Here is a 23,768-nt window from a genome sequence, read left to right as displayed (position 1 = left end):
ATACATCAACTACTAACACACACACTTCCGGGTGTGAGTAGCGCCTGCTGTTCCCCACCGAAAAGTAGTGCTGCAGAACCCTGCTAGGGGTGTAGCCATGCGCTACCAAAGCTTCTGCTGTGTGTGAGTCGGACTGCGACGTTCGCTCTGGGCTGCCGGACCCTTGGCGCAACATGCGCTTCAACGAGAAAGAGCTGCTGTCTCTGTCCAGGCAGAGAGCCGAGAAGGCGGCTGAGCTGAGCATGAGGGCGCCCAAGAAGGGCAGCGGTGAGTGTGCGGCCGGGCCGGGGACCCCGCAGCTGTAATCCCCGCACACTCTCTGACCCTGCTCCGCTCCTATCCGCTGTGCCGGATACTGTGGGACTGGTTACACGGCGGGGACCGGGCAGCCGCTCCTGTGTGTGTGCCCTGCAGTAGCCTCCCTACCCCCTCACTAATTGAATCACCCCCACACCTGTCATACACGGCCGGCCAGGCCATTAGTAAGGATCAATTTTAAGATTTAAAGGGGCCAAAGTATCAAAGCTTGATGAGAGAAAAAGTATTAACCAATTGGCTCCTAAATGTCATTTTTCAAACACCGCCTTTAAAATGTAAGTTAAACGCTTTTTGGTTGGTGATTTATATCTCATCAAGCTTTGATACATAGGTCCCTTAGGGGTCTAGTTACTAAGCAGTGTTAGGAGACAGTGAAAAGTGATAAGGTGCCAGCCAATCAGCTTCTGTCATTTTTCAAACACAGCCTGTGAGATGACAGTTGGGAGCTGATTGGCTGGCACTTTTCACTCTCTCTTAACACTGCTTAGTAACTAGACCCCTATATGTCTACCAATAATGTGGACACCAGGGATCATATAGATCAGTTTTCTATCTTGTACATCAGCATAGCTTCTGGCTTATACTTCATCACTGCCATGATCTTATTAGCTCAGTCACTGCGCATCCCAGCCAGTGTTTCCTCCATTTCCAGCCAGCACTGGGTTAGCGTAACCTTATGGCCTCCTTCCGCCAGTTGGGCACGATTTGAATGGATGGTTGCTCTTCCTTGAGCAACCTGAGGACCGGGGACTGACATCGCCACTCCTAGTATATAGGGATTTCCTTGTACTGCCAGTTACTAACTCCTCCTACTGCATCATGGGCGGGTAGTTCACTGTCACAATTACATTCCTACATAGGACCATTGTCTTCTTAGGGGTTATTCCAATTAGGTGCGAGTTTGCCAAAGTGAGTATGTTTCCTGAAACTCGCAGACATCACACAAATGCATGCACCTGAGAAATGTGAGATCCAATTAGAAATGCCAATTTACGGTAGTTGCTGAGAGTGTATGCGACTTTTCTACAAAATATGACCTTGGAAAAGTGGGGCAAAGACCCTGGAACCCAAAAAAGTGAGAACTGAGGTTGCAGGACCATGTAGAAGGCATAGTGGCCATAATAAAGTAATGGAGGTTTTTAAAAGGAGTCAAATGCATGATTTTTGCACTTTTTAGTAATGGTGTTTTTCAGCAGATTAAAGTCTTTCCAGCATTTGGGGGTACAGAAAAATGTCTGTATAGTAGTTTTCAGTATTTTTATACAAGTTTGTAAAAGTTGGAATAATCACTTTACATCTGATCTGCAAGTTCTCATCAATACAGCACCTCCGCCTACCTGTCTCACCGCATGTACTCTTCCGCATACCTGTCGCACCGCATACCTGTCGCACCGCATGTACTCTTCCGCGTACCTGTCGCACCGCATGTACTCTTCCGCGTACCTGTCGCACCGCATGTACTCTTCCGCGTACCTGTCGCACCGCATGTACTCTTCCGCGTACCTGTCGCACCGCATGTACTCTTCCGCGTACCTGTCGCACCGCATGTACTCTTCCGCGTACCTGTCGCACCGCATGTACACCTCCGCGTACCTGTCGCACCGCATGTACACTTCCGCATACCTGTCGCACTGCATGTACACCTCCGCGTACCTGTCCTGCATCATTTAACCCAAAATGTAACTGTTTAAGACTGACATGTCTTCATTGGTCAAATTATAACCCTAGAAATGCATGGTTATGCTTTGGGAGGGTTGTACCAGAGGTGCTGCCCTGTGTCCTGATATTTCTAACTTAAAAATATTTTTCCTCCCATTTCCACTGCACTGGGGGGTGTGCACAAAAAGCTGTGAAGGTCATCTGAAAAATATGGAGAGTTTAGAATTAGATTGTAAGCTAAATTCGTAGTTCACGTTCTCAGTGAGAACAGCTCGCAGGACCAAACTCACACCAAATAGGATTGACCCCTTAGAAAGTGTGATCACGCTTCTGCAAACCTGGTTGGTGTTGGCTAAATCCCCACTGGCCACATTCTATGGACCAGTGCTGTGCTTGGTAGTGGGCAGAGCTCGGAGACACCTGGCTCAACCTCAGAACAGCCGTTCAGTCAACCAATTAGATATTGGCATCATTACATTAAAGAAAAAAATAACCCCTATAGCCTCAGCAACTTCAGTACACCTCATAAAATGACAACCTATGTTATTGCAATGTTTAAAATAATTTCTTAATATAAAAAAAAAAGTTAGTTGAGATTATTGCCAATTATATAGTTCCATAACATTACCCTGGGCTGTAGTGAATATTACATCAGTCCCTGCCTCGGAGGAGCATACATCCATGGCCAAAAGTTTTGAAAATGACACAAGTATTGGTTTTTACAAAGTTTGCTGCGTCAGTGTTTTTAGACCTTTTTGTCAGAAGTTACTATGATATACTGAAGTAAAATTCCAAGCATTTCATAAGTGTCAAATTTTTTATTGACAATTACATTAAGTTTATGCAAAGAGTTAATATTTGCAGTGTTTACCCTTCTTTTTCAAGACCTCTGCAATTCACCCTGGCATGCTGTCAATCAACTTCTGGGCCACATACTGACAGATGGCCCGCCCATTCTTGCCTAATCAATGCATGGAGTTTGCCAGAATTTGTGGCTTTTTGTTTGTCCACCCACCTCTTGAGGATTGACCACAAGTTCTCAATGGGATTTAGGTCTGGGGAGTTTCCTGGCCATGGACCCAAAATTTTGATGTTTTGTTCCCCAAGGCACTTGGTTATCACTTTTGCCTTATGGCAAGGTGCTCCATCATGCTGGGAAAGGCATTGTTCCTTACCAACCTGTTCTTGGATGGTTGGGAGAAGTTGCTATTGGAGGATGTTTTGGTACCATTCTTTATTCATGGCTGTGTTCTTAGGAAAAATTGTGAGTGAGCCCACTCTCTTGGCTGAGAAGCAAACCTACACATGAATGGTCTCAGGATGCTTTACTGTTGGAATGACACAGGAGTGATGGTAGCGCTCACCTTTCCTTCTCCCGACAAGCGTTTCTCCAGATGCCCCAAACAACCTGAAAGGGGATTCCTCCGAGAAAATAACTTTACCCCAGTCCTCAGCAGTCCAATCCCTGTACTTTTTGCAGAATATCAGTCTGTCCCTGATGTTTTTCCTGGAGAGAAGTGGCTTCTTTGATGCCCTTCTTGACACCAGGCTATCCTCAAAGTCTTTGTCCTGTGTCATGCCAACAGTAAAGCATCCTGAGACCATTCATGCGTGGGGTTGCTTCTCTGCCAAGGGAGTGGGCTCACTCACAATTTTGCCTAAGAACACAGCCATGAATAAAGAATGGTACCAAAACATCCACTGCAAATATTGACTATTTGCATAAACTTAATGTAATTGTCAATAAAAGCCTTTGACACTTATGAAATGCCTTTAATTTTACTTCAGTATACCATAGCAACATCTGACAAAAAGGTCTAAAAACACTGAAACAGCAAACTTTGTGAAAACCAATACTTGTCATTCTCAAAACTTTTGGCCATGGCTGTAAAGTCTAAATTCTTTTCCACATAAACTCATGCACACTTTGGTATTTTTTGTTAGCAGCAAATTAACCTACCACTATGTTTTTTGGGGGGATCTGTGGGAGGACACCCAAACATGGGAAGGATATATAAAGATTGTTATGCATTCCAAGCATACTAGCAGCTGATCTGTGTGAATAAATTCTTAGGTACCTGCATTGCATAGACCGTTATATTTTTGAGTTACATAATCTTGTTCAATGAACTTAGAATTGTTAGAATACCCCCCTTCCCAACTCTAAATTTCCGCACATTTTAAGTCTGCCACACCTGCAATGAAACATGGTTTTGCCATTTGGACTTGGTTTTGATTTTCTCCTAATGCTGCATACCCCCATATTTGTTTTCCCATGGGGGGGGAGCAGCGCGGCGCAATTCAATTGAATGCATTTGATGCAATGTGCATTTATCGGGCAGTTACAGTAGTGCTGTCTTTGCAGGTCTTCCTTAACTTGAGCTGAGAGTGGGCATGTTGTTCATCATGTATAAGGGCCATTCCTTGTCAAACCAACACACTTTTTGTTAACATTTTACCACACCAGCTCATATTTTGTTCAAATTTGGTATATGGAGAGTATATATGTAGTCTTAAGAAAAATACTAAATTTTATTTAAATATCTCATGCTGTTTCCAAAATATGGCCATGTAAGTTTCAAAAATCTGTCAAAAACACACAACCAGCATATTTTCAAATCGCCATAGCAGCTCTCCTAATTAAGCTAGAGAGTTGGGAGAGGTGTCATTTTACTGTGTTTCGTATGCCCTTTCCTATGATATACAACACATAGGATCTGTGAGGAAAAAACCTTTTCCAAATTCAAACTGAAATTTTTTATCATGACTATCTCAAAGTGGCATCAACAAAAAAGTTCAAAACATTTCTGGAAATAGTCTATACTAATGTTAAATGGTTTTTCAAAATTTAAAAGTGGGAGGATAATGGGTTCATAGTTAAAAAAAAATATTTTAAACAGGAGTAGGTACTACGTTTAAAAAAATTAGAGCCTACTTTTAAATCCAATTATATGATGGAACAACTAAAATTAGCCCGACTCTCAGTATTTGAATTAAAAGTAAATTCTGTTAAGTACTTTTTGTCAATATCTACATGTGAGAACATATAATCTAGATATTAAATATTCTCGCATGTAGAGATTGTCAAAAAGTAATTAAGAGAATTTACAAAAATTCAAATATTGTAGGCCTAATTATAAAAGTTCCTATATGACTTTATTAACTAAAAACAATGTCTGCAAGAAAATAAATAATGATCTTCAATAATGTTAATACATTGTTTATGAATCATGCTCATGAATCATTGTTCTCCTGAATCAATTGTCAGGAATCATGCTCGGTATTGCAGGACAGTTCGTAGCATGTCTGTGCAAGAAAAACTTCACAAACTTGTGTTGTCACAAGCTAGACTTCGTTGTTGAGGCCGAGTTATTTTTCGTCCACAGCGCATGGGAAAGGCCCTTGTGATAGAGTTGGCGTCCATATGAGAACCAAATCCTCACACCTCTCCAACTTTATCAATGGGTGGTAGAAAATATATCTGGAATTAGTTTGACGTTCACTACACAAGAAGACTATATTGAGTCTGAAACATTTTTGAATGATCATTTCAGCCAGTCAGTAACTATTTAGGGAACACAACAGTATCATGCTTTTTATACCTGATGATTCAAGTACATCAAAAATATCTGTGAAAACCTTTTTCTAATGGTGCGTACAGACGGGACGATCGACAACGATATTGTTCAATCTCCCGGGTGTGCTGGACGATTGATATCGATCATCCAGCACATCACCAATGACTATAGTGATCAACGATCGCTGGTCCCTATAGTAACCTGGTCGATATCGACCCTGCATGCACGGGCAATTGTCGATATCGACCATACGTGCCCGCGCATCGCAGGTAGTTGGGCAAAGAAAAATGTACGATATGATCGATTTAGTTCATACCGTCCATTTTAATCGTACCGTGTGTACGCTCCTTAAGGCTACAACATCATCTACTGCAGGGGTAGCTAACCTCGGTCCTCGAGAGCTACTAACAGTTCACGTTTTCCAGACCACCTAGCTGGTGCACAGGTGTATTCATTACTCACTAAATGCGCACATCAACTTGCCGGTTTCTATGAACGATTTCGTTATCGTTCAATCGCGCATGAATCGGGTACATTAATGTCGGAACTGACCAGCAATGCGCGCTCCCGCTGGTCGTTTCCGACATCAATCATCGGCCAAACATGCTGGTCAACCTGATGATAACGTCAGGTTGAGCATGTTAGGGGATGATTGATGTGCCTACACTGAATGACTGATCGTTCAGTGTAGGCACATTACAGACTGACCAATGACTGCACGATTACAGTGTCGTAATCGTTCAGTCGTTTCAAAGTCTGCTAGTGGATGTGCCCCATTACACATTTGAAACGATCCACAGATGAAGCTAATTATTTCACTTGTGATTCTATGAGGAGACCTGGAAAACATGCACTATTGGTAGCTCTCGAGGACCAGGGTTGGCTACCCCTACAGTATTCATTATAAAATCTCTAGACAAACTCCAGTTGACACAAATGGCTATATATCCGTTGTGTATAACAAGATATGGTGGCTTGCTTATGTGATGGACAAGAATGAAGATGAAGACGAATTTTCCTCTCAAAGCCTATTGTGTTGTATATCATAGGAAAGGGCTTACAAAGCACAGTATAATGACACCACTCCCACCTCTCTAGCTTAATTAAGAGAGCTGCTACAGCTGGTTGTGCGTTTTTGAGAGATTTTTGAAAACTTTACATAGCCATATTGTGGAAAATGCATGATATTTATATAATATTTTGTATTTTTCTTAGACTACATATATACTCTCCATATACCAAATTTTAACAAAATCTGAGCTGGTGAGGTAAAATCAGTGTGTGATTTGACACGGAATGACCCAAAATTGAGTTTTCCCCATTGATCGGAAGACCTGAGTCAAATTACTTTCTTAAATTATTCTAGAAGTTCTCATACTTTTTTGGTAGTCTGACATTTTTATTCTCTGCATCACATGTTTATTAAAATATGTGAAATGACTCAAAAATTAGGTTCAATTATATTTGTTTTGGTTCTGCACTTTATCTTCCCCTTGCTAGAACATCACCATACCAGCCAGACCGGAGACGAGGCACAGCAGGGCTTCTCTGCACCCCCCCGAAAAAAGGGGCGTGGATGACCAGGGAAGGGGGTGTGTCCTCGATACATCCCTATTTTGTCACTCTTGGGGGCATGCCCAGCACTTACAGAGGTGCTGGGCTTCTCCCTAGCTCTCCACCCACTGCGAATAAATGGCATGCGCACTGCATCTGTTCACCTGGCAACTTTTCCTGCCCAGGGTTGGGGACGGCACAGGGCAGGCTGCTTTAGCAGGGTGCCGCTATAAGGGCAGGGTGCATTTTGTCACTTTAAAATTGGGCAGGGCACGGTTCCCCGCTAAAACAACCTAGCGGGAACCCTAATGCCTTTGCCACCAGGATTATTTTATTAACATGAGTATATTTAGCACTTATTATTAGACTTGTTTTAAGACAGTGGCATAATGAAGAGCACTATAGTAGAATGGTAGGGGTGCTTATCGCTCATATAAGCCAGAGTAGACTATAGCTCCAGATGCTATAATAATGGTAGTAATATTAGCATATCATCTTCAGTTAGAACAAATGTTTACATTAAGTACTTAATGTGTATTTTAAAACACTCATAGCTCCTTTTGGCATTATTTATATATTGACTTATACAGTTTTTCTCTATTCAGTACTCAAGAAGCGTCTGGTGAAATTGATTGTGAATTTTCTCTTTTATTTCCGGGCAGATGAGGAGGAGGTATGAAAATAGAAACTTTTTTTTTTACAAGTTACTATTAGGGGGGAATTACATTTTTTTCAGCACCGCGATAATTAATGGGCACACGTTGGAAGATTTCTATTGTTCTTGAGCACCCATTAATTATTGCACTTGGCGTGCCAAAATAGTATATTTCATATAGAACCTTTATGCTGTATGTAGTAGTTACTGTTGTGTTAAACCTTTTTGCATGTCCTACCTTTTATTGACACAAAGTTTGTGTGTATCAGCCTATTGGAGCACTGCTTTTAGAACATTGCAGAGTGACGAAAGAAGAGGAAAAAGGCTTCTCAATAAGTAAGTATATGAATAACTTTTATATCAGATATGAAAAACCCTTTCTTTAAATAGTATATGTTTTCCTTTACTGAATAATTATTTGAATAAACAAGCCTGCTTGCTCCTACTCTTATAGCACTTTGGCCTTCATGTTCCTGTATTTTCAAATCTTCTTAAAACTTTGCAGTCTTAGGGTGGAATTCAATTAGATGCCAACGACTGCGGAAAAAAAGCCGATTTTCGCCTAAAAAGTGGAGAAAACTTTTCTCCTGTCTAGGTCAGGAGAACTCTTTGGACAGTCCCCCTAATGATACTTTTAGCTCATTTTTTTTTTTTGTAAGTTGCGTACTTTGGCGAAATACGACCGGTGAAATTTTGGTCAAACTATTTCTTTTTCCAGTGAAAAATGCGTTTAACATATTGGGTCTGGTATTTCTGAGGGCCCTAAGGATGTGTCAAGTGGTTTATTCATCGCATGTGGCTGGCGCAGGTAGTTTTTTAACACCACTAAAAAACCGCCTGCGCCAGCATCCTTATGGCCCTGCGATGCATTAACGCAGGTGCGATAATATCGCCAAATAATCGGCAATGATATCGCCGGTAATTGAATCCGGCCCTTAACCTGGATACACACTATGCAATATATAGTTCATAAAAGCCGGCAAGCGATATATCGCTGAGTTCATCTGCTCGTTTGTACCGCTGATATGTCTGTGAATGGTGTTGTTCAGACATATTGCTTCGGCCCTGCAGATGCCGAAAAAATTTTCAGATATACCTGTACATCTGCCTGTGTGTACGGGCGGCAGATTGGTAAATGTGTATGCATAAATCATTTGCGCAAAACACTTACCAAATCGTTGAACTGGTCAGCCCATCAGGTTCAGGTGTGTAACCAGGATTAGTTTAGCCTTCCTCTTGAAACATACATTATTTGCTTTGGCATTTTTATGAATAGTTCTTACAGCTGTTTTGGTTGTCAGACTTTATCGATGAGCCAGACAGGAAGTACGTGTTTGAATGCAATAGCCGAGAACAGTGTGAAGAGTGGGTGGAAGCACTGACTAATGCAAGGTAAGCACGATGTTAGCCAGTTTTCATACCTAAATGTAGAAGAAATGGATCATTATTAACAACAAATTGCCAATAATAATACTTTTTTAATTCAGCCAGGTTCTCAGGAGGATTGGGCAAAGTATTGCTCCCCCAGCAAATAAACATATAACCAATCATAATTTTAAGATCTAATAATTCAAAACATACTTGAAAATTGAGTTGACACTTGGACATATTCAATCAGCCTCGTTAACCTATCTTCAGAGGTTATTGCGGTTATAATACAACTTAATGCGACTGGCTGTGAATTTTTTGCTATCCAATTAGCCATGCAAATTTAGCAGCGTTAATTTTCATAGTCTTTAACGCAACTTTTTTCTCGCAGCCCCTGAGCAGGTGAAAAGTTTGGGTAAATCCCTGTTTTAAGGTAAAAATGTTGGGACTTGGTTCAGAAACCCTGGCAGAACCCCCATAATTAATGATTAATTTGTCACTTTAAATATTTTAATTAGAGTAATTTGGCAAATAATGACATGTATCTTTGGGGTGATATTCAGCAAAATGCAGATGGGTTAAAATTTGCGGGACAGATATATGGGGGTGTTGTATAGATGGGACAGGTGTTTTTAGGCTTGCAGGTGGAAGTTATAGTTGATTTTAAACAAATTCTTAAAAGTGGCTTAAATGGCACAAAAAGCAATTTTAGACTTTTTTTTTTTTTTTTTCAATCTTCTTAAAACATGAAAACAGCAATTTGACACCTGTTAAGAACTTCAATTTCTTTGCTTTTAGTCACTAATATAATTCTATACTGTTATTCAATGTCAGTTTGCACTTTTTTAGGGGGACAGACTGATTTCCCTATTGTTCCCCATTTTTAACACTGCTAACAACATAGATAATTACTGCTCATCTACTTTTTACAACTGGATTGGCGGTAAGCAGAAGCGTTCTGAGTCGTGCTATGTGAAATTACCATGCAATAGGCGCTTTCATTCAAGTCGCGGTAAACTAAAATTTTAGTGCGGACAAAAGAATATATCCCTCAATGTGTGCATTTCTGTTAACATATGGAAAATGTATTTCTAGATATATTTTGAAGATATGGGGTCCACACCGCTCCTCAGTATAGAGCTTACTGGTGGAGTACATATCCTCAGCGAAATAAGGGAATCCAGTATCCCCTTAGGGTGGAAATAACGAAGGTATAGTATCTCATGGTCGCAGGTGGACTGGAAATTTCAATGAATATTTTCCAACCTTGTAATTGTTGATTTTTCACTTATTTCTCTAATATAAAAGCTGGTGACATTTTATGTATCTCTTTTGATAGTTTCAAAGACGCGTTTCGCGGGCTGCAGCCATGTCAGATTGGAAACATTTCAGCATTTTTACAAGGAAGTGTCGTTCAGTTGAAAAATATTGGAAAAAAATATTAATAATAGTAACACATAAAAAAAAATATTTCAATCTGATGAAGCAGGCTGTGATCCGAGAAACTCAGCATGGAAACTGTTGAATGTTAAAAACATGAGATGTCATCTGTTGTTTGTTTTTTTTATTGGAGAAATAAATGAAAAATCAACAGCTATTACACAGTTGGAAAATATTTATTTCTTCATCAGGGTCCATAGGGCTCCACAGGGAGACAATGGGGTGTAGGTGGTACTTGGAGGACTGGACACCAACAGCAAAGCTTTTTCCTGTCCCAGGTTGCTCCGGTCCTTCTTCCTATACACCGCCCACAGCCTGAGGGCTACTCAGTTTCGTTGGTGTCCAGCAGGAGCTGGACCACCATTGGAGCAGTGGGGCTATTGATTTTAGTTTTATTTTCATAGTTACTAAGTGCAGCAGCGCTAGACAGTCCTCTGGACATCTGCACTGTTGCTCCATCACCAGTCTGCGACACCAGCCCTCAGCTAAGTACTGTCGGCGGTGCTCCGAGGGGACCTAGCTATCAGGGCTCCTCGGACCACGGACTGCAGCCGGGACTCAAGGGGACAGGTAAGGCAGATCCCCGCTTGCAGGGACCCGCATGTATGCGTAGTCTTGCCTCCGATCTCAGGAGACAGACCGGAGGCGCTTATGTGAACACCAATTTGTCCGGGACTCCACTAGACCACCAGGACATTACTATACTGGCGCAGGGCACAGATTAAGACCAGGTACCTGTGGTTGATGTCAGCATAGGAGATCTTGTCGCCCCTGAGCTGCTCCTCCTTCACCCTCTGCGACTCACGGCAGCCATTTCTACATCAGGGTCCATAGGGTATCCACAGGATACCTTGGGTATAGGCTATGGCAGACATCCAGGCTCCACAGAGTTAAAAACTTTTCCATCCTCCAAGGTCCCGCGGTGGGTCCCGGCCGAATAGCACAGTCTTTAGTCCCCAGGCAGGGGGCTCCCTGGGGACTGGCTGCAGTGTGGAACCAGGCTACTGATCCCTGCGCTTTCCGCTACCCCCTGGGACTGAGGACTGGACAGAAACAGTAAATGTCCAGCGTCCCAGGGGTTAAATGCATGCCAGGGGAGCGCGCTTTCCCTGCTAAGCAGCCTGCGCCTCCCCCGCTGCACACGGCCTCTCCACAAGGTGGTTAGGCATCTGCATGCGCTCCGCCCCCGGACCAGCCCTCCCTCTGCTCCTCAGTGGCCATTTTAATACATGTGGCAAACACTGCTGGAAGCTGTTAACGTGGGCATCGTGGTCTGGGTCCCCCTGCATACCTCTCCTCCGGTGCAAGGTCAGTGTATGCAGTGCTGTTTCCTACCAGGCTGAGGTCTGGTTAGTTGATGAAGCGCAGATACTGCAGGGTTTTCAATATTCTGCATTGTATGTGACTTTGGGCTAGCGCTGCTGTCTGTTATTGTCACTTTCACATACTGACAGCTATTTTCCCTATCCCTGTTTTTCTTCTCTGCTAACAAGCCCTTGCGGTGCGGTGTTGCAAGGGGGATTTATACCTCACTATACAACTTGTTGTGAAGTGCGGTGGTCACATACAGCCTCCGGGTCACACACTCAGTATGTCTGACAGTGAGCATGATTTCCCCATTCCGCCTCAGTGTACTGTATGCAAGGTACCATTGGCAGAGGGTGATGGTAACTCTGATGGATTATGTAAGGCGTGCCTGCGGTGGCACGGCCGATTTCTGTCACTACACCTGTGCAGGAGCTACCATGGGCTTGTTTTGCTGCGGCACTTACTATCCTGGCCAGTTAACGACAACCCCTGCGTGTCCCCAGATGGGGGTCTCACAGCAGTCTATGGTGTCGTCCCCTATGCAGGGGTTTCCTAAACAGTTAATCGTACCTCAGAGTTTCCCGTTGCCGACCTCTCAGGTCATCCATGAACCTGTGTGGGCTAATTCACTGTCTACCTCAGTACAACAGCTGTCAGAGGTGTTACAGGGCTAGTTGTCTGTGTGGGTGCAGAAGCGTCTGCTGCAACCTCATCAAGATCAGGATGCTGTGATGACAGATGATGGCTCATATGTGCGGTGCGCACGGCCTTGGTTGTTGAGCATGACGCTCCTCCTGTAGCTAAATCAAAATATGCCTTTTTCAAGGATATTAAAAGTGATACTACAGTGTTTCCCCTATCTGATCAGCTAGTGGATCATTTAGAGGAGGCGTGGAAAACGCAGGGTAAGCGCTACCAGCCCCCTAGACTGTTTGCGGTGGCATACCCTTTTTACAGATAATTATTTAGCAAAATGTAATAACCCGCCACAAGTGGATTTACACGTCTAGTAAAGAGTGCTACGTTGCCTATGCCCTCTATGTTCTCCTTAAAGGATCCAACGGATCGCAGGGTAGAAATATTCCCTTGCAGGAGGCGTGTCCATGCCGGCTTTGGCCGTGTGCTGGGTGGCAAGAGCTATGGAGCACTGGGCTGATACCTTGGAGGCATCCCTGGACCCAGACTCGTCACCTGAACAGGTGGAGGTGGTGGATAATTTAAGGGACTCAGCTACCTACATTAATGAGGCAGCTTTAGATATGGGCCTCATGGCGTCCAAGATCTCCTCGGCAGTAGTGGCGGCTCGTCATATCCTGTGGCTGCATTCTTGGAAGGCGGATGCTGATTCCAAAAAGGGCCTATAGAATGCAGAACAGACCCAGGGTACAGTCCTTTCCTAGGAGCACTGCCGCCAAGAAACCTGCAAAGCCCAGGACGCAGGCCTGGAGTACCAGACGTCCCACTCCCAAGTCCAATGACAAACCTTCGGCCTGACGGGACGGGCCTTTCTTTTGGGGACCTCAAAGTGCGAGGCAGACTTCTGAAATTCGCCCAAAAAGCGGGTGTCTGACCACTTCAGACACATGGGTCGTAGAAGTGGTCACTCAGGGGTACGCCCTCTCCTTCCGCAGGAGGCCTCCCCGCCGGTTTTTCACCACGGGCCTTCCGTCCAATCAGGACAAGGCCCAGGAACTCAAGAAGGTAATGCGCTCGATGCTCCAGAATGGAGTTATAGTGCCAGTTCCTTTGTCTCAGAAGGGATTGGGGTATTACTCCAATCTTTTTCTGGTGCAGAAACCCAATGGTTCCTACCGGCCAATACTCAACCTCAAATCCCTCAACAAATTTCTGAGGGTTCCTCGTTTCAGGATGGAGACCCTGCGTTCCATTATTTTAGCAGTGGAACCTGGGGATTTCATGGTGTCGCTGGATATTCAGGATGCTTACCTGCATATCCCTATTATCCCAGCACACCAGTGCTTCCTCATATTTGCAGTGGTCAAGGACCACTTCCAGTTTCAGGCTCTGCCCTTCGGTTTGGCTACAGCACCTCGGGTGTTCACCAAAGTTATGGCCGCTCACTTGTGGTTGCAGGGAGTCCGCCTGTTACCTTATCTGGACGATCTCCTGTTACTGGCGGAGCGCCATCTGCAACTAACAGTCTCTGTATTGCAGTCTCGCATCTGGCTGATAAATTGGAAGAAGTCCTCCCTGGTACCATCTCAGAGGATGCTCCATCTAGGAGCTCTGTTGGATTCCCAACATCAGAGGATCTTGGTGATGGGGGAGAAAAAATCTCTGCGTTACAGGCAAAGGTCCATCTTTGCCTGCAGAGTCATCGGGTGTCTATGCACTCGGCAATGGGGTTACTGGGACCCATGGTATCCATGTTCGACATGGTGGAGGTTGCCCAGTTTTACTCGAGACCTCTGCAGAAGCTGATCCTTGCCAGATGGAATGGGTCGCCCCAAAGGATAAAAACACAGACCATGGTGCTTTCCCCGGAGGTGCGATTATCTCTGGCCTGGTGGCTACAGACAGTTCACCTGAACAAGGGGCGCCCCTTTTGGATCGCAGAATGGGCCCTTCTGACGACGAATGCCAGTCTCCTGGGCTGGGGAGCGGTGATGGGTCCATACTTCTTTCAGGGAAGGTGTACATCGGTAGAAGCTGCTCTTCCAATAAACATATTGGAACTGCGGGCAGTATTCAAGGCTCTCCAGCAAGCAAGACAGGTCTTGCAGGGAAAACCTTTGCAGGTACAGTCGGACAACGCCACCACGGTGGCATACATAAACCGCCAAGGAGGGACTCGCAGTCAGGCGGCTCTGACAGAGGTGTCCCGCATTCTAGTATGGACGGAAAAGCATCTCAACGCAATATCAGCAGTGTTCATACCAGGAGTTCTCCACTGGGAAGCAGACTTTCCCAGCAGTCAAGACGTGCATCCAGGAGATTGGTCTCTTCACCAGGAAGTGTATCAGCTACTGGTGAACAAGCGAGGCCTTCCAGAGATAGATCTCCATGGCCTCACGACACGACAACAAACTGCCGATGTTCGGGTCAAGAACAAGGGACGCAAAAGCTTGTCTAGTGGCTGCTCTGGCGGTCAAGTGGACCTTCCAGTATGCGTACCTCTTCCCTCCGTTCTCCCTTCTTCCACGAGTGATACGCAAATTAATGCAAGAAGGCGGCATGCTTCTGCTGATTGATCCAGCGTGGCCCAGGCGGCACTGGTACACGGATCTTCAGGGTCTCTCAGTGGACACTACGCTGTTGTTACCTCAATGTCAGGACCTGCTGTCTCAGGGTCCTTGCCTTCATCCGGACCTGAGTCGGCTGCCTTTGACGGCGGGGCTATTGAGACTGCCCTCTTGAGGTCCAGAAGTTTCTCCAGCTCTGTGGTCAACACCATGCTGAGAGCTTGGAAGCCTTCATCTGCCAACATCTACCATAGAGTGGCAGGCTTTCTTCCAGTGGTGTCGCACTAGAGGTTATGCTCCCCAGGTGTTCAGATTGTCCAGGGTTCTAGCCTTCCTACAGGTGGGTTTAGACCAGGGTCTTCGCCTAGCTTCCCTGAAGGTACATGTGTCTGCACTTTCAGTGTGGTTTAATCGTAGGATTGTTATGCTTCCTGATGTCCGCACCTTTATGCAAGGGGTGCTTCTTATTCAGCCTCCCTTTGTTGCACCTGTGGCACCATGGGATCTGGCTGTGGTCTTGAAGACTCTTCAAGGACCGCCATTTGAACCACTGGGCTCAGTGGATTTGAAATGGCTACCCATTCAGACTGTATTCCTTCTGCCTATTGCTACGGCCAGAAGGGTTTCAGAATTGGGAGCTCTCACATGCAGACCTCCATTTCTAATTTTCATAGACACAGGGCTGTGCTGCGCACTCGTTCTGGGTTTCTTCCAAAGGTGGTATCTAGTTTCCATATCAACGAGGAAATTATTGTACCATAGTTTGCTTCGCCGGACCTTTTGGTTGGTGAGGCCACCTTGGCTGTGGTGCGAGCTTTGAAAATCTGTGTGGACCGCACTTCTGTCTATAGGAAGTCAGACTCTTTGTTTGTCCTTTATGGCTTCCATAAAAGAGGTTGGCCTGCCACTAAACAAACATCGGCAGGATGGATTCAACTGGCTATCTCTGAAGCTTTTGCTCACGAGGGCCTTCCTGTTCCATCTTCTGTTAAGGCTCATTCCACTAGGTCTGTGGGTCCTTCGTGGGCAGCTCGATGTGGCGCCTCAGCTGTTCAGCTTTGCAAGGCGCCCACGTATTATTATGCTTTTGATACCTACGCCTCTCAGGATGCCTCCTTCGGGCGACGGATTCTCCTCTCAGCACAGGAGCGTCCCCACCCTTGAAGGATACTGCTTTGGGACATCCCCAAGGTATCCTGTGGATACCCTATGGACCCTGATGTAGAAAATATGAAATATGGTAAGAACTTACTTTTGTTATCTCTATTTCTAAGAAGTCCATAGGGTTCCACAGGACTCCCGCCCTGTCACACCTGTACTGCAGATGGCCTGTGGTTCTGGTCACCGGTTTTTCCGTCTCCCTCTGGTGAGAATGTGATTCTTGTGTGTTCCAGACTTTCTTCTCTCTCTCTTTATCCTCCTCCGGCCTATGGCTTGTGACGAAACTGAGTGCCTGAGGCTCGGGGCGGGGTATAGGAGAGTGACCCCAGTGCATCCTGGGAGGATGGAGAAGTTTTTAACTCTGTGGTGCCTGGATGTCTGCCGCCATCGCCTATACCCAAGGTATCCTGTTGAACCCTATGGACTTCGTAGAAATAGAGATAACAAAGGTAAGTTCTTACCATATCTCATATTTTTCTACATTCAGGTCTCCGAGAAAGCTGGGTCCCGTCTCCCTGTATACCTCTCCCAAAGGCCAGGTTATACAGCGCTATTTCCTACCAGTCACTGTGGTCTGTGTAGTTGAATTTAGTGCCCACTGCAGTTCTATTGTATACTCTGCATTGTATGTGACTTGTGCTAGCGCTGCTGTCTTTTTTTTTCTTTTTCTCAAACTGTCAGCTTATACCTGTCCCTTTCTTTCATTATAACCCTGGAATACTGAGTCATAGGGGGTTTATTGTACTTCACATCTACCTTTATTTGTGAGGTCTATGACATACTGTATATCTGTGTTGCGCACTACACTGTGCCATATTGTACATATAGTTGCTCACTGCACTGTACCAGATTGTGTGCTACAATTATCATTGCAACTATGTCTGGCAAAGGCTAGAATAACAAGCAGCCTGCTGCTCCCGCTCTGGTGTCTTGCAAGTCCTGTTTAGCAGGCTTGGCTTCAGAGAATCTCATTCAAGATGGTCTATGTGCATTTTGTTATATGGCACCCGGTCCCTCAGCCCCGGCATCCTCTCCTCAGGACCCCCCTGGGCTTCTTTTTTACAGGTATTGGTAAAAATTGTGGGGCACCTGTGGTAGCTCACCCTCCCCAGGTCTTTACCAAGATCATGGCAGTTATGGTGGCCTATCTTCGTCGTCAGGGGATCAGACTGCTCCCATACTTGAACGATCTCTTGCTCTTAGCAAGCTCCCCAGAAATTCTTCATCGCCATCTAACCATTGCCTTCCTACAAACTCACGGTTGGCTGATAATCTAGAAAAAGTCTTCCCTGACCCCTTCTCGAAGAATGGTACATCTGAGAGCTTTCCTGGACTCTCAGGCTCAGAGAATCTTCCTGACAGCAGACAAAATCTCTATTGCAGCACCCAGTGCGCAGATTACTCCACAGTCGCCGAGCGTCAATTCACTCTGCAATGCAGACCTTGGGATCCATGGTGCCCACCTTCGATATGGAGGAATTCGCTCAATTTCACTCCAGGCCCCTACAACACCTGATCCTCTCCAGGTGGAACGGGCTTCCTCATCTCATCAGATCCCAGATGATAGGCCTCTCTCCGGAGGTTCGCCTGTCCCTATCCTGGTGGCTACAGATGTCCCACTTAAACACGGGTCGTCCCTTTTGGATCCCGGACTAGGCACTCCTTACAACGGACGCAAGCCTCTGCGGGTGGGGCGCAGTGACCGGCCAGCACTCCTTCCAGGGACGCTGGACTCCAGCCAAGGCGGTCTTACCAATCAATGTACTGGAACTCTGAGCCATTTACAAAGCCCTCACTCTGGCTCAGGATATTCTTCAGGGCAAGTCTGTACAAGTACAGTCCGACAACACTACGGCAGTGGTCTACCTCAATCACTAAGGAGGCACTCGAAGTCGGTCAGCAATGGCAGAAGTGTCCCGCATTCTCAAATGGGCCGAACGCCATCTCCGCAGTGTTCATCCTGGGGATTCTCAATTGGGAGGCGGGTTTCGTGCATGCAGGGGAGTGGTCTCTCAATCTAGAAGTTTTTCAGCTCCTGGTGGGCAAATGGGGTCTAGTGGACGTGGACCTCATGGCCTCACGACACAACCACAAGCTTCCAGTGTATGGGGCCAGAACAAAGGACCCGACGCAGCCTTCGTGGACGCATTATCTGTGAAGTGGACCTTCCATTTGGCATACCTCTTTCCAGCTGTCTCATTTCTGCCTCAAGTTCTTTGGAAGTTCAAGCAGGAAGGGGGCACGGTCCTGTTGGTAGCTCCGGCTTGGCCCAGACACCATTGGTACTCCGATCTTTAAAGTCTCTTAATAGACGTTCCTCTCCAACTTCCTCTACGACCAGACCTGTTGCCTCGGGGTCCCTGTCTACATCCGGACCTGGCCTGTCTGTCTTTAACGGCTTGGCTCTTAAGAAAATCCCTTATAATGTCTAAGGGGGTTTCCAGCTTTGTGGTCCAAGCCATGCTCAGAGCACATAAACCGGCCTCTGCCAGGATTTATCAGAGTGTGGCATACATATTTCCAGTGGTGTGCTACTAAAAGCTATGACCCTCAGGTTTTTAGGGTTTCTAGAATCCTTGCTCTATTGCAAGCTGGATTGGATCTCAGGCTCCGCCTAGCCTCTCTGAAGGTGCATTTCCTCTGCTCTGTCCATCTGGTTTCAACGCAGATTTGCTCCTCTACCGGATGCTCACACCTTCCTGCAAGGTTTTCTACGTATACAACCCTCCTGTGGCTCCATGGGATTCGTCAGCGGTTCTCCAGGAACCTCCATTCAAACCCCTGGATTCAGTATATGTCAAATGGCTCACTGCGAATACTTTCTTCTGGCTAGAGCGTCTGCCCATAGGGTATCTTATTTAGGGGTGTTTTCCTGTCGCTCCCCATTTCTAATCTTTCATCCGGACAGGGCTGTTCTTCGAACGCGCCCTTGCTTCCTTCCCAAGGTGGTTTCTCGTTTCCACCTCAATGAGGAAATTGTTGTTCCGGCCTTTCAATCACCAAATCTCTTGGCAGGTGAGGCCTCTTTGGATGTGGCCCGTGCTCTGAAGATCTATGTGGACCGTACTAGTTCCATCAGCAAATCGGACTCCCTCTTCATCCTATATGGATTCCATAAGAAGGGCTGGCCAGCTAACAAACAGACTCTGGGCAGATGGCCTTGCATGACTATCTCACAGGCTTACACGCAGAGTGGCCTTCCTGTGCCGACTACAGTCTCTACTCATTCTACTCGCTCTGTGGATCCCTTGTGGGCAGCCCGCTGTGGTGTGTCTGTCGAACAACTATGCAAGGCGTCTGCACTGCTGCTCCATCACCCCTACGCGACACCAGCCCTCGGCTAGGTACTCTCGGCGGGGCTCCGGGGGACCTAGCTAGCTGGACTTTTGTCCACACCTTTCTTAGGTTATATGCCTCTGATACATTTGCCTCTCAGGATGCTTCCTTCAGGAGCCGAGTTCTCCTCTCAGTTCAGGTGCGTCCCCTTTAACAACTGCTTTGGGACATCCCCCCCATTGTCTCCCTTTGGAGCCCTATGGACCCTGAAGAAGAAAAGGTGAGTTATGCTAAAACTTACCTTTTGTTAAAACTTACCTTTTGTTAACACTTTCTTCGCCCTGACGCACCTGGCTTCTATGGGTTTCTACTTTTGGTCACTTGTTTCCTTCTCTCTGTGAGAGTGTGATTTTTCTGTCTACCAGTCTTCCTTCTCTCCTATCCTGCTCCTGCCTTGGGCTTGTTAACAAAACTGAGCTGCCCTCAGGCTGTGGGTGGGGCATAGGGATAGGACCAGAGCATCCTGGGACAGGAAGAAGCTTTGCTGTTGGTGTCTGATCCTGCAAGTACCACCTACACCCCATTGTCTCCCTGTGGACCCTATGGATTTTGAAGAAAGAGTTTACAAAGGTAAGTTTTACCATAACTCTCCTTTTAGATTTCCGGTCCACCTGTGCCCACAAGCCTGCTACACCTACGATAACTCTCCATGTAATAAAACATTTAAATAAGCAACTAATAGGTGTTAACTAAATTGTTTCTTTGACAAAGAACAAAAACAGCTTGCAGCTGTAATTGTATGTTACATTGTTTTCTTTGGGATGGCACATGTGGCATGTAGTGTGCTGAGAGTGTGTATTTGTGTTTCAGCTACGAGTTCATGAGGAGAAGTCTCCTTTTTTATAGAAATGAAATCCTAAAAATGACAGGGAAGGTGAGTAAGGGTGGTTTAGGGCACTGTTCTACTCGGTCCTGTACAATTCTAATACTTACCCTGTCTCATGTGCATATAGGACCCTTTGGAGCAGTATGGAATATCTGAGGAATCTCGGTTTCAACTAGACCCCTCGGATATCTGAAGTACAGTATTCTTACTGTATTTGCTCAATGTGTCCTTCTCGAACCTGACCTTACTCCATAAATCATGTTTTTGGATATACAGACTCCATCTGATTCATTAACTCAAAACAAAACTACATTCAATCTTTTATCCTCAAAGCCATGCCATTCTCTCTCTGTCACAAAGACAGTTTCTGTTGCAGATAGTAATACAGAACCGGTAAAAGGGGGGGCGGGGGAGCGCTAGAGTAAATCAATTTGTTTTTTGGGTTTTTATAAACAATTAGTTAATGACAAATTTGTGAGCATAAAAAAATGGTCTGATAGAAGTTGGACTAAACTAGTCTATAGTCAAACAGTAGCCTTTAGTCTAACACTGAGGAACTTTTTCAATTATTCATCTGCTGTCCTGTACTGGTGAAATTCCTGAGATTGAATTTCTTGTCTCACATGACTATTGTAACTTTAGCACATGATTCGAGCATTATAAGTTTTTAATGTTTTTTTTCCTTACATAAAAGTCCTTTTTTTAAACTAAGGTTGCACATGTACATACTTATTTACAACTACTTACTGCACTAGCTTTTTCAGTTGTTTTTAAACTTACTGTTTTATTTATATTAAATTGCAACACAAAAGTGAAATTTAATACTGTAATTTGTTAAACTTTCTTGACGTATACTTGATTCAATTAGATATATCCTATTCTACATCTATATTTCTCAGGGAGCTGATGTGTCTGCAGTTGGTACCCTGTTTTACACTGATAACGCTACAGTGATGGTTTCTGTACATACTGGCCTGTAATGTTGCTATTGGTATCATTACCGGGCCTTGTTTGGCAGCTGCCTTTAGAACACTACATCACTGGTCCCTGTAGATGAGTATATGTAGCAATCATATTGAATACTGAATTAGATCATGACTTGGTGTAATTTTTTGTGGTCATGCTTCATAGCCTTTTGTTAGGCATGACATTGTATATTTAGTGAGGCCAATTTACAATCAAATCTTAAATTGTTTCAAAATGTTATGGTTGTCAGTGACCATTGATCTAGTTCTAGCATCGATAGTCTGATTTTTGTTTTTATTCAAAAAGTTGCAAGTAAATGTTATCACATTTAAATGTTTGAAATATGTGCAGTGTAATTATGCAGACAATATGTAAAAATTGTAATATTGTCCTACAGTATATTGCTCATGCACTTGAAATGTTTTTCTACTCTGTCAAATCAAACTTTGTAAAGCAATCACTAATTCTTTGTTGAAAATGTTTTTTACAGTGACGAAATATCTAAAACTGCAGTTGTAATATGTGTATTGATGTGTAATGAAATGTAATAATGTATATGGGGTAGCAGGGGGTGCAAGTACCTATGTGTGATTAATTAGACTGCATCCATTTAGTCACACAGTATAGACCACCAATGCTATGTGATATTTATCTGCAGGCTGCTAGAAAATAGCTATGTTTCAAAAGAGCCAATCAAGCTTAAAATACTGTATAAATATCGTTAAAACCAAAACAAAAATTAAAGATTATTTACTAGGATTATTACAGTTATCATTTTGTCTATCTGTTTTGCAGGGTAGCCTTAGCACATCTAAGGCTACCTTGCACATTTCTAATTTCATATAATATATGTAATTTAGTTCTAAAGAAATAGCTAGTTCTATTTCCATAAAAGATTTTCACATTGCTCTTTTCAATTAGAACAACTTTTTGCTTCATAAATTCCTGCCCTACTGCAGATACAATGACTGTACTTTATCAGGCATGTGTTTTATAGGGAAGGACCTCTGTAGAGTTCACAAACTCCTCAGTATCCTTCAAATATCTAATTATATATATATTTGTTTAATCTCTTCCAACCCACTATACATGGTCTTCACATATCAGTTAATGTGTATACAATCCCTAACTCTCCTGGAGGCATTCACACTGATCTCTCCCTTCTGTACAGAATCCAGTAGTTCCTATGCATTATCAGGGATATAAATATTAGACTTTAAAGAACACGGAATACATACGATTGACCGGTGGTCGGGATGCCGGCGGTCAGAAGACAGACAGCAGCATCCCGATGTTCCGGACCCCAACAGTGGCCGGCAAGTAGCCTAACCCTCTTCTTCTTCCTCCCCCCCCCCTGCCCCTCCTTCCTGCACCCTAAATCCTAACCCACCCCGGGAGGTCCCTAAACCAAACCCCCCCCATCTACGGCCTAACCCGCATACTTACCATCGGGATGCCAGTGGTCTAGATGCTGACGTCTGTATCTTGATCTCTTACGGCATCAGCATTCTGACGGGCGTCTGTTAATTGACGTCCGGTATCCTGACTGCATGCCCTACATTCTGAATGAAATCTTTGTATTCACAACACCGACCTTTTACTGCATGGAAATCCTTCTGACCTCATCACTGAGTTCCGTGTACAGGATAAAGCTTCTGGGTCTCAGCAGACTTGTAAGAGCATTTTGTGTTCCCAACATACATTTAAAAAAATGTATATATTTGTGTGGCAGTATCAATTATTAAAATACTAAAATGATAGCACCTTGGTAAATGCATTTTTCCTTTATCCTATAGCTTATTTTTATTTAATTTGTATTAAAAAGGCAAATGTATTTCAGCATCCAACAACATCATACATATACAAATAATGTAATTAAAAATTGTTGCTGTCTAAGGAACGACTCATACAAGTGTAGAGGTTTTTCTGACCATGAAGGAATGAAAAACTGATGGATGTGAGGGGGTTTATGATAGAACCTAAAACCATATTCTCACTTTGAGAACTTTTCAAATTTCAGCGAATGTTGTGTGGCATCTGCCCTTTTTATGTAGTGTGTGTGGTTTTTATACTCCTTTGATTTAAAATATTGGGTAAAATACTGTGTTCAGCCATAGAAAATAAAATTTTAAGTTACCAATTGTCTGTTGTATGAACTATTATGTCTGCAATAACCTCCAAGTCACTTACTGATACCTCTTGCTCCACCAGCATCGGCTATGTGTCAGGTTCTGTATTTGTTGTGGGCACAGAACTGGGACTACTGGGCTATGTTGATGAGATATGTCCTCCGTACGCTACAAGTCACGCTATATCCATGCGGGAGCTCCGTGTGACTGTAGCGCTGAGCGTCTTTTCGAGCAACTATCACATGCGTCTTATTCGCACAGTGATGC

The 23,768-nt window shown here is 44.4% G+C and overlaps 1 protein-coding gene across 2 annotated transcripts; it reads left to right on the top strand.

Annotated features, from left to right (window-relative positions):
- On the top strand, positions 1-23,504 carry PLEKHJ1 (pleckstrin homology domain containing J1). 2 transcript variants are annotated; one of them, XM_088459837.1, is made up of 6 exons: positions 1-267; positions 7,715-7,782; positions 8,034-8,100; positions 9,066-9,156; positions 20,391-20,454; positions 20,534-23,504. In XM_088459837.1, the coding sequence occupies exons 1-6, from the start codon at positions 174-176 to the stop codon at positions 20,597-20,599; spliced, it is 450 nt and encodes a 149-aa protein (XP_088315963.1). In that variant the 5' UTR covers positions 1-173; the 3' UTR covers positions 20,600-23,504. The 2 variants fall into 2 exon arrangements, 1 of the variants encoding a protein (XP_088315963.1); XR_015872985.1 differs by lacking the exons at positions 1-267; positions 7,715-7,782; positions 8,034-8,100; positions 9,066-9,156 and having other exon boundaries at positions 12,169-20,454; positions 20,534-20,567.
- Positions 23,505-23,768: the final 264 nt, after the last annotated feature.

The sequence above is a fragment of the Taudactylus pleione genome, unplaced genomic scaffold (assembly GCF_031769625.1).
Source record: "Taudactylus pleione unplaced genomic scaffold, aTauple2 ptg000938l, whole genome shotgun sequence".
NCBI classification, from domain to species: domain Eukaryota; kingdom Metazoa; phylum Chordata; class Amphibia; order Anura; family Myobatrachidae; genus Taudactylus; species Taudactylus pleione.
This window is presented reverse-complemented; position numbering and strand designations above follow the sequence as displayed.

Coding starts and splice junctions, on each gene's coding strand:
- PLEKHJ1 (XM_088459837.1), top strand. CDS start 174: ATGCGCTTCAACGAGAAAGAGCTGCTGTCTCTGTCCAGGCAGAGAGCC. Junction 268..7,714: donor GGCGCCCAAGAAGGGCAGCG/GTGAGTGTGCGG, acceptor TTCTCTATTCAG/TACTCAAGAAGCGTCTGGTG. Junction 20,455..20,533: donor TCCTAAAAATGACAGGGAAG/GTGAGTAAGGGT, acceptor ATGTGCATATAG/GACCCTTTGGAGCAGTATGG.